Raw genomic sequence first — 12,040 nt, forward strand, 5'->3', positions numbered from 1 at the left:
AGCTGTTTGCGACAAAATAAATTGGGGTCTCTAGGGACCAAAATCTCGAAAATTAATTGAGATACAGCAATTTTATTTTCATATTTTTAATCTATGACCAAAATTATGTCAGTGTATCAATATTCAGCTTATTAGCTTTAATAGTTTTTAAAATATGGCTAATTCAAAATGCAACTTTACAAAAAGGTAATTTATTAAGACCAAAAATTCTACAGACGACACATTTTCAAATGGCCATAACTTTTAAACGACTTGGAGTTGGCAACTGAAATTTTTGCTGTGTTCGTGAGACATATAGTTGCATATTATATGTGAGTTTCAAGGAAATCTGAGGGGGTACCCAGCCATCCCATTTGTTGAGTTGGCATGGAATGACCCCTTTACTCTCTGGCACTGTAAAAGTTTACCAAAATCATGGCGGAGAATGATCTTGCGATGATTTTCTGAGAATGTAGTACAGTAAAATTATATTATGAAACTGTGAATTATTGATTTTTATTGGTTATTTTAAATGAAGCTTTTAATAATACAGGTTATGGCCTGGGTTTTATCACTAGGACACCAGTCTTCGTTTAGGATCTAGGCTAGGCCTAAGCTACACACTTAGCCTGGCCTAAGTCTGTGTACTTCCACCGGCCCAGCACAGTGGAATAACTCCACGGTCGAGCGCTACTAGAGATTGCAAGGTCAGATGAACCCAAGGTCATTACTTCATACGTTCAGTTGGACTTAATCTAAATGTTCATATATCTGTCGACGAGTATCAGTTGACTATGACCCATGTGGTTCATGTTCACTAAAATCTAAACCTCCCTACTGCCTTCTAGTTAGTGACCCCTATCGACAGTTTTTTTACTATTATTTTGTGTATGTCATGCCCAGATTTATCCTTTAAACTTTACATTAAACAAGCAACCTTCTGTTTTTGACTTGACTTAAGGCATCGGCACTGGTGGTAATTTAGTCTGCATTGCCATCTGTTTCATGAGAGAGAATAATGTGTTTTTTTTTCAGGCAATGTGCTTATTCATCATGTATTTAGAAGCTATCGTTGTTATTATAAGGCAAGCATCACATTTTCGTGTAACACGAGCATTGCGGCCAATATTTCTGATTGATTGCCATTTTCTTGGTGGGGTACGCCGCGTGCTGAGGCAGATTTTCCAGTCACTTCCTCCAATCGCTGATATGTTGGTTCTTCTCTTCTACTTCCTTATCATCTTCTCTGTTCTTGGTGAGTTTCTTTTCTTGGTTTTTAAATATTTATTTAATTCTAAATAATCTATGTTAGTTTTGTATTGTGATTAATTGGTTCTATCAAGCAATATCAAGCCCTACCAAGCGCTACAGTATAAAGTTGAAATTATATGCAATAGGATATATTAGGCATTGATTAACTTTATTTGTCATACTTGTAAAACCATATACAAAAATAATAGATAATAAATACAAAGATAATAGAATCTTAACTTACATTTAAGATAGTTTAAAATACTCATAAAAACAATATATGTTGAAATATTTAAAATACTGAATTAAAAAAGTTTTCTTGAATTTCAAATTAATGTGGAAGAACACATTTTGTTGTGAATGAGCCTCCATTTTGAATTAAAGATTACAATGCTAATGCATATTTTTATCAATAAATCCCACTTGACTTTTTTGATTTTCATGTCAATACATCATGTCTGTTTTCAACATTTTTTTAATGACAAAATCAGTTTAGTTTAAAGGAGGATTATATTTCCTATAATAATTTACACTTTACACTGGTATTGCTTGTTGCTGCTTTGTTTATTTGATTAAACACAGGTATGTGCAGCTCATGTGTATGTTAACATACACAGTAATTAAATAGTTTTGAATTTTTCCTTCATCTGCCCAATTCACAAGGTTAACATTACAGTCAGCTGTGGTGTCTAAAATTATATCTGTCCATCTTCATAATATTTCATATTTAAGTGAGTAAAGCTGCAAAATGAGACAGTAGAGAGGTTGGATGCGAAAATATAATGCTTACAATACAAAATAGTGGCTTTGCCATGCCATTTCTAAAATGGTCAAATATTTAATAAATAAATAAACACTACACATTTACCTGTATTATACATAGCTAAAAGTCACCAGCTCTTATAAATATACTAGCAATTATACCCGCCCCAGGGCGGGTTTCAAAATTAGTTTAAAGCCTTCTCAGTGCACCCTATACCATTATTTCCCCCACAATATTTTGTAAAAACAAATTCTTCCCAGGACAAATTTCAATTCAACTTGAGAGGGGTATACATAGCTATGATAGGCCTATGGTTTAAGTACGTTGTAAACTGTGTAAATGAATAGTTGTCATATTGGCTAATTAAAATATTTAATTTTGATAATGCGTCCACCAGCCTTCTTTCTCCTCTCACCATCCCAGCCACAATCAACAACCTCCACTGGACAGTTCAAATGTAGTCTTTTCTTTTTTTGTATAGGATTTTACTTATTTGCTCCAATGCCAGGTAACCACTACTTTAGTACAATAACAGAAAGCATTATCAGTCTGTTCGTTCTTTTTACAACAGCAAAGTAAGTAATATGTCAAACAGTAAATGTTGCCTAACGTTTTCACATTAATTGATAGATTATCAGGATAACATTAATCCCATATTTGTTTTTAATGACTTCAATATTCTGAAATATTGTTGAAGTGAAGTTTGTGAATATCGAAGGTTATCAACCATTATCACCCAATTCAGTCCAGACATCCAATTTAGTTTACCTTTTTTATAGATGTTCTCATAAATAACTCCCTCTATTTGGTTATAAAACACAAAAGGGATGAACATTTGTAAAATTTTCTGGTTTTATAAGAGTGTTAAACATTTTTCTTTTCTTTCACTTAATATTTTCACTTTCAATTAGGATGAATTTTAAAATGTTAAGGGCGTTTCCTTTAGCTTTAGTGGATGTATATTCACATTGTTTCAATTTGCAGTTACCCTGATGTGATGATGCCAGCTTATCACCATTCACGTTGGAGCGTCATCTTCTTTGTCATCTTTCTTGCTCTTGAACTTTACTTCTTGACAAACTTGGTAAGAATTTAAAGATATCGTTTATGTAACTAAATTAATAAACATGCCTCTTGCCTACATAAATACTATACGTACTAATACAAATGAAGATATTCTTAAGGCCAATTTACACAGAAGAGCGGTAACGGTAAGCAGTAATAATAAGCGGAAAACCGCACACGGTATTTTCACAAGATCAAATCATAGATTCTATGTTTTCGTTTTCCGCTTATCGTTACCACTTACCGTTACCGCTCGTCTGTGTAAATTGGCCTTTATTGCTTTATTGACAAGAAACATTTGTATCCATGCATGTAAGTTACAAAATGAATTTTATGGCTTTTATTTGTTCAAAGATTGAACAGGCACTTTTCCCCACATTAAACACATGTGTACACACCTTTCAGAAAGGAAAAAATTATTATTTTCCAATATAAGTATAGTGCATGTTGTTATGGTGATCTTGATTCACATGAACAGAACATGCTGAGCATCTTTCATTAAAGTAAGGGATTATCCTGGTGTACTTTTTCATCCCGGCTCCTGTCGTGGACTGACAAACATAGAAGAAAAGTTGTTTGTGATATCTAGTCCGCTGTGCTTTATATAGCGCATTATTATATCAATTTTGGTGAAGTGCCTTTATTTAAAGCCCTATACCAACATACAGTAGAATCCTCCTTTGGGACACCTCTATTCAAGGGACACTTTCCTGTGAAACAACCAACCATACGCAGTGGACACCTCTATTCAGGGGACACTTTCCTGTGAAACAACCAATCATACGCAAATATGAAACAATATATATTTTAATACTACGACCAACAATACGCAGTGGACACCCCTATTACGGGGACGCTTTGAGTGTGCTAAATGACAATACAATTTAGGTTTTTTGTATGTCCCCTTAATAGGGATACCCTATTCTGGAGCACTCTTATTTAGGTAGACAATTTTTTTGGGTCCTGAAAGTGTTCCCTTAGTAGGGGTTGTACCGTAATTATATACAGATACCTGTCCAATGTACAGGCATCATCTTATCAAAAATAATATACTATATAGTACAATGTATGCACAAATCTATAAATGGATATATAGTGCCGAGAGACATTATACAGCATTTATATTAGAATGAAGAGAAAGTTAATAGGCATACTGTATTCTTTATATTTCAGTGTCTCTTGTTTTAATTCTAAAAGCAATCAATTTTAAATTCAAATTTGCAGAGTCATTGAAAATAATATTTGTGCTCACTGTAAAATGAATTTTTTAAAAACATGTAGTAAAAAAAAAAACACATCAGAATCTCGTTAATATATTAGTTTGTAATAGACATTTATTGTTTATTGATTAATAGTATTATGTCAGTCGTCTGGTAAATTGTCATATTTTGTAAAAGCTTCCAAAGTATGTTAATATCATTTCCGACTGACGAACAGTGTCTTAGTTGAATCTGGTTGAATATTCCTGCAGTCTTCTGTTGTTCAGTTGAATGTCTTAATTTATGGTGGTAAGAATGTTTGGGGGTTTGTCTTTAAGATGAACAGCAATGTATGTTTTCTGGTGGTGTAGGCCTAATTAGAAAGAAGTAAATATGATTGCAACTTCATCCTCCTTATTTGTACCTCCTTGTAGGCCTACACCCCTTGAAAATAAAGTACATAAAATGAACTATTAAAAATCAACAAAAATAACAAAACATAATGTTAGCATAATGTACTTCACAATATTTTATATCATAAAAACCTACCAGGAGCTATTAAGAAATTAGAAGCCTCTCTTAGTCAGACATTATGTCGGCCTAAAAGTGAGCCGATTCATCCCATTACACCTGGGCAGAATCATCCTGCATTCAGCTATTGCCTATATAGCAGCTTAGGAATAGTAATTAGTAAGAAACATAACCTAGCCTAGTGTTATCATTGCATTTGGTGGTTGGAAAAATGGTGCTCGCAATCTTATGTTTGGGAGCAAGAGGTAACATGATTTAAAAGAATACTTACTTACCGCGCGTTTTATTTGAAATGGTGCACGGCAGCACTGTCGCTATACTATAACTACAGCTGCTGCGCTGATCACATGTGCTGCTGTCTCGTCTTGATGTTCTAATTCGGCGTTTGGCAGTTGCAAAGAAATTGTCCTAAAAACACATTTTTCGTACAAATTTGTCGTTCTAATATAGACTAATGGATAGAGGGGAATTAAAAGGTGCCCAGCTCGAACGGCGCTAGTATCGGACTTACGGTTTATTAGAGGAGATAGAGGAACAAGTTGTGGCTTAGTGCTATTATATTATAGATTGGCTGATACTATTAGTGTAGGTAATGTAATAAAGTAGCGATAGGCCTGACTTTTATTCTAAAATGAATATAAATGTTTAGTACCCCTGTATACCCTACAAGTAAATCTAGATAGACAAATACAAACAGCTTTTTTACCCTAATATTTCAGTTGATTTTTGTTTTGTTTTTTACATCCAAAAAATGGAAGAAATTGATCACAAGTTTGTAAATTACATACACGATGAAGCAAACTATGTATTAACAGGTCCTTGTAATAAAACATATTTATAGTGGTACCCTTTTTTACCCCAATATAAATAATATACCAACTACTAAAAACAGTTACCACAACATTTATATTAACTAAAATATCTCATCAGCATGCGGTGTAGAGATATTCAACTGGTTGTAAATTCAGAGAAAGAGTTATGAGTTTAATAGATCTCCTCAAAATAGGTCATTGAGTAGTTTTTTGTAAAAGTTTTGTTTTGTTTTACTGCTCTTTAACCATTATCTTTTCAAAATGTGTGTTGATGGGAAAATATTTAACAACAGACCATTGCAAATTTCCTCAAATTAGGACGTCACTCAACAGCCCCTTACTGATGCTCCTCTAGACCGCCGTCCACTTCTAGTATGGCCTGACATGATTTGATTTGGTTGCATTTAGACCAATTTGGTCAAGGTTTTATTAACTGGAACTGAGAACTGGTGAGAGAAACCAGTCAAAAATTGGCCAGATAATGTCTATTAGTGTCAGATCCACTAAAAACTGGTATGTTGAGGAGAGATATATTTATTAGGAATGTAATTGCGTTTAGGATTGTACTTTTTGTAGTTAACAGATTACTGTATTTATTTTCGTTTTTATAATTAGTTATCTTGTCTATAAACATTTGCTATCAGAGAGCTTTCACTATCTTGATTGAGAAAGCTAAGCTAAGCTAGGTAAGCTGAGAAATTTCCGTTCTCGCTCTGTGTACATGGATAGAAATGCTCTAATGCTCTTTTTTTTTTATTGTATATACAAATTATTTTTATAACTTATAAATATTATCTGTACTTTTTTATTGTTTTTAATATTGTTAATGTATTTTAACTGCAGTGTATTAACACAAATTTTTATTTTTATATAAATTAGACCAATAAAAGATGAATGAATAAATAAACCGGGCAGACCTAGCAACCTACTGCAAGTATACACTCACTAAATTCCCTAGAGTTTGCAATAATGTAACAAATTCCACAAATAATAATGCTTTTAATGTGTGTGTCTATGTGAGTATTTTGTGAATAATTTACCTGATGAGAACTAGCATTTGATTGACAAACAGTATCCTATTTTGTTATTTTTACAAATTTTCTGACCAAGCATGAAAAAGAACAAAATACATCCAGAAATTAAAAGAACAAGTTCTGAGAATGTAGCAAACTAGTCAAATCAATATTGCAACATATCACACTTTCCAACTCAAATTTTCAAACTTGCAACTCACATGTTTAAACTTGCAACTCACATTTTCCAACTTGCAACTGGCATTTTCTGACATGAACATGGTTTCTCCCTTGAAACAACATCTAAAACAGGTAGATTAAAAATACCAACAGTATTGTTTAATAAAATTATGTAAAGTGACGGATCCAGGATTTTTCAGACATGGAATAATATATAATATTGATAGTCTGTCTAAAAACAATAAAGTTCGGAGCAAATAAAATGTCACAGTTTACAGATGACATTTTTTATATGGACATGTATTTGATATCTTACTTTTTATGTTGGGACATTGCCCTTCTTCACATTAAATGTTGAAACATTTGCCAACTTCAGGTTATTCATTCACACTTAGTTATTTCCTATGTTCATTTATTTCCAATCATTCATTAAATTAATTATCTAATTAGCTTTAAAGTGTCGTATCCTTTGTGGATGAATAGTATTTAATTAGGCTTCCTCTGGCAACCTTCTCTAGACCCATGTTGTTGATATATTCACTCATGTAAGTGTAGGCTTGTCCAAGGTTACACACCATGTTAACATGCAATCTAGCCTTTATCCACACCATTGCAGCAGGAATATGATATCTAATAGGGTGTAGACAGCCTACTAGCTGCAATGGATTATTGATGCTAAATATAATGTCATCAACGGATTAATTGTGTTGTAAATAGACACTGCTATCACTTTGGCAGTATTATATTCATGTATGATCACAATGTATAGTTTTTTTAAGCCTTGATCGATCACATTGGACTTAATTTGGTCAAAATTACCTTAGTCGTAACCTGAGAAAGTTGACCAAGAAAAGTCCAATCAAAACACTGGCTACAATTCCCTTAGGTTTAATTTTACCCTGCCTGTCCTGTAGAACTTTCTATGGTCTTGGTAAAACTATTCAAGTTAGTGGCTAAAAAAATCAATCCGAACAAGTGACTCTGATAACACACGACCATCATGTGATTCAATCAGAGTATGTAATGTCACTGCTAAATTTATGTACAAACCATGGTAAAACTAACTGTGTAAAACTATCCAAGTTTGAACAATGGGCGCAAATGAAAAGGCATAACTGAGAATGCAAAAGCCCACAGAACCATGATTTCAAATTTTGTCCTAATTATAGACAGTCTTTGAAATAATACTTTGGGTTTTTCTTTAATCTAATTACAGCTTTTGGCCGTTGTGTATGACACATTTACAGGAATTGAAAAGAATAAGTTTAAGAAGTTGTTTATGCACAAGAGGACAGGTGCTGCCAAGGCATTTCGTTTGTTGTGTAGTCGCAAGGTAAAATGTATAATATGTATGTCTTTTAGAGCTCAATAATATCTTTTACCATCTCATATGTTTTTGTTGAAATCAGCTCACTAAATTTGATATTGCTAGAAATGAAAGAAATTTAGATTAAGTTAAGACCATCATGGGAGCCACGGTACAGAAGCAGTGTTTGTAACGCATGAGGCAAAGCCCGAGTTGTCCAATGCTCTGTAATTGCATTGGGTTGATAATGCCCCTTAAGCTCTAGGGCCTCTTGTTTAGCCACTGAGCACTCATAGTCATTATGCCACTGTGCAGAAGGCTGTCCAAAAAATATGTTTTCCCCCAGAAATTCTGATTGATTAAAATAGAATGTAGTTTAAGATTTGTAATTCACCTTTGAACCTTTGGAAATTTCTGTTGAGAAGTTTCTTGTTCTCAAAAATTTAAAAGATAAAGATTTTAAGATTGCAATTATTAACTTTACAAATTTGTTCCCTACAGCATTTGGGTAAACTAAGCTTTACTCATTTTCAAGGACTCTTGCGTTACTATCGTCCAAGTTTGAAGAAATACTCTGTGTTGCTGGCTTTCAAAACACTTGATAAATCAGAGTCTGGTATTCTAAGTCTTGATGACTTTTATGATGTGTACGAAGTAACTAAACTCAACTGGAAATCTGTGGGAAATCAACGAATGTGGTTTGAGACGCTTCTAAAGCCTTTGGATTTTCCATTCAGATGCATCTACAGGCTTATCAGTTCCAATATTTTTAAATGCTTTATTTGTAAGTTTTGATTTGCATTTGAAATAACTTGGTTGATCCCAGTGTAGCCAGGATTGTTATAGGGTTTAATTTTCTTCTTCAAAAGGGGCAAACAGTCTCATGAGCTAGGCTAGTTAGGCATGTTTACACTGACAGTCACTTCCTTCCAATTACTACTTCTTATTACATACAATTGCTAATCTTTACTAGTTTTAAATGGGCACTTCAGGAAAAATGGGATTTGTTCGACCTCCCACTTACCACTACATGTTTGTAGAACTAGCCTGTCAGTATTTTTTTTCATGCCAACATCATCACCATGCATTCTTTAACTATCACTAAAAATATTGAGAAATAGAAAATGTATTACCATCTTAAATTTAAATACGTTATATATACTGTAAATTATGTAGCCAGATGCTTATACCCCTTTTACACCGCCGAGCTTATAACAAACCCGGGTCGTGTCCGGATAAATTTCCATTTCACACCTGATTCATTAACCCGGGAATGACACGGGTTTCGTGTATTTACACTGCAAAATACCAACCCGTGTAAATGTTCTAGATCATTCGAAATATCGCCCTCTCACACACGAAGAGAGACCCTAGTAACGGTCTGCTCATTATAACTCCTACAACTTTTGTTTTATGCCAATACACACAAAAATTGAGTCTACTCGTGAAGAATAATATCTTGAAATAAAAATGAATAATAAATAACCATAAGTTTTATTTAATAAATAAGCGAATAAACAAAATCAATCTTATCTTAATTCCATGTAAATTAAATACTATAGTGAGCGAGGATAGTAAACAAACGGGTAAAGATACGCTGAGCGTTTTACACCGCAAACACGGGTTCATCCCGGGTGCGTCCCGGGTTGACTTGACGCTGAATACATTCCGCATCACTTACCCGGGTGGTTCAGCGATCCGGGTAACTTTTTACGTCGTTTACACCGGCCTACATTTCCGCATTTTTGCGTCCCGGGTACGACTCGGGTTATACAATTCCGGATCAACTCCGCATTTTTACTGGCGGTGTAAAAGGGGTATTAGAAAATGTTTGAATCTTGTGCAACATGTATTTGATCAATGACTTGCATATATTATTATTATTTAACTACAGTATTTAATAACACTTAATATAATATTAATGGTCTATTAAAAAATAATCAAAGTGTTAGATATAACAATGTGTATGGTACAGTTTAATTTTATTTATTTGTAGACTTGGTGATTGCCAGCAATGGTATCCTGTTCTTTGTGAGGACTATCCTGATATCATGTAAGGTTTAAAGTGTCAGTTTATTTTATGATTGTTCGCCAATTGATGTTAGCCATAAAAGTCACTTGTTAATGTTAGCCATGCTACTTTTCAATTACATAAGCCAATACCCTTTTGAGTTGTACCAGCCAATCAAATGATAGCTCTATATTTTAATCAACCAACCGAATAGCTTTTAAATGTTATAACTAGTAGTTGTGATTGACCAATAAGAATTCAACCCTTTACTTTAGTAGCAATAATTAGTTCCCACATCCTTTATCTATTGAATAGATTAATTAATCTAATCAACTAATTTGATCAAATTAATGGTAGTTCTGACACATCATATATTATAATTATATATATTATATATTATTTTTTGTTTATTTATTAAATTATAGTACCATATCATATAATTACAGTATACTCCCATGGTGCCATGTTCAATAAATGTTTACTTTTGATATAAGATTTTTTTTTTAAAGTGAGGCAAGCTATTATGATTTTACCTTTCAAATTTGTTAATAATGTATTACCTTATTTTTCACTAATTGCTTGTTCAGTCACAAAAAAATCTTCAAATCTGAAACTTGAGGCCAAATGAATCAATGTTTAGTTATAAAATGAATAATTGGCAAAGTAACCAATTTCCATTACTTGTTTATTCTATGAAATTAGTTTTTTAATTGATAACTAATAAATTTTTTTTTTTTTATAAGTTTATAAAGATAGTAATGATCCTGATTATATTAAGAATCAACTGAGCCAAGTCATGTGGTATGATTGGATGTTTGTTGCCAGTAAGTACCAAATAATTTTGTTTATCGATTCTAAATTCTAATGCCTGTTTCTCACTAGACTTTTCCAAAAAAAAAAAAAATTTCAATAACAATATGCATTGTTACTGGTATATAGCTATAAAAAAAACCAATTACTATTAAAAATTTCAAATTAAAAATAAATGAGTATCTTAAACGATTGAATGCTCTATTCAATTAGTTGAATATGAAACATGAATAAAAAACTGAAAATATTCTTTCCATTCAACAAATACAATACAATATTTGTTTTAAACCTATACTGTTTAAATATAAAGTAAATATATCATGTATGATACCACCAAACTTTTGAATTAAATTTGATGAATAGGCAAACTGCCATAAAATATTGTGGCATGTTTTGAGAAACTATTCTCATCATCAGAACTAGACTACACCCATTTCTACACCTAGAGTACTTATGTACCAATAACACAGGTTGTATTTAAATGAGGCAATAATTAGCTTGATAAAAAACTTGGTAGGCAGACAACAAACAGTCATATGGAAAGTTTGACGCCTAAGTTATAGATTTGGTTGTTCAAGGAAGGTTTCTTCCATGTGATATGGAGGGATTCCTTGACCATCTGCAGAATCCAGAATGGTGAAGCATTCCACATCAGCGAGGGCCTTACTGAATCCTGCAAACGTTGACAAATGTGAGAAGCCCCGTCTCTGAAATGTTCACGTACCCACATTGATAACAGTCTATTGGTTTCACCAATATACATGGAACTACATCCTATACATTTGATTTCAGTTCTGATAATGAGAATAGTATTCTCGAAACATGTTACAGTATTTTAAGGCAGTTTGCCTATTCATCAAATGCCTCACAATTTTGATTTTAACTCAAAAGTAAATATGTATTAAATAAATCCGCTGCTTCATTTGAATTTAACATTCAAATTGAAATTAATATACATATAAATTTTAGATACAAACAATTCTTATGATTATTTTTTTTTCTAGTTTATGCGGCAGAATGTCTTTTGAAAATAATTGGCCTAGGGGTTAAAGGTTACTTCAGATCTGGATGGAATGTGTGAGTTGTATATTTTTTATTAAAATATTTGAAATAAAATTGT

At 32.7% G+C, this 12,040-nt stretch overlaps 1 protein-coding gene across 1 annotated transcript in view; it reads left to right on the forward strand.

Moving 5' to 3' along the window:
* Positions 1 to 12,040, forward strand: part of LOC144835076 (two pore channel protein 1-like) — a 45,461-nt gene that overhangs the window by 10,987 nt on the left and 22,434 nt on the right. The window contains exons 4-11 of the mRNA XM_078690100.1: positions 1,015 to 1,234; positions 2,475 to 2,568; positions 2,978 to 3,077; positions 8,010 to 8,126; positions 8,601 to 8,883; positions 10,096 to 10,152; positions 10,854 to 10,934; positions 11,925 to 11,997. Coding sequence (XP_078546226.1) covers positions 1,015 to 1,234; positions 2,475 to 2,568; positions 2,978 to 3,077; positions 8,010 to 8,126; positions 8,601 to 8,883; positions 10,096 to 10,152; positions 10,854 to 10,934; positions 11,925 to 11,997 — 1,025 coding nt within the window. The remainder of the gene's footprint in view (positions 1 to 1,014; positions 1,235 to 2,474; positions 2,569 to 2,977; positions 3,078 to 8,009; positions 8,127 to 8,600; positions 8,884 to 10,095; positions 10,153 to 10,853; positions 10,935 to 11,924; positions 11,998 to 12,040) is intronic.

This window comes from Antedon bifida, chromosome 2, assembly GCF_963402885.1.
Source record: "Antedon bifida chromosome 2, ecAntBifi1.1, whole genome shotgun sequence".
Taxonomy (NCBI): domain Eukaryota; kingdom Metazoa; phylum Echinodermata; class Crinoidea; order Comatulida; family Antedonidae; genus Antedon; species Antedon bifida.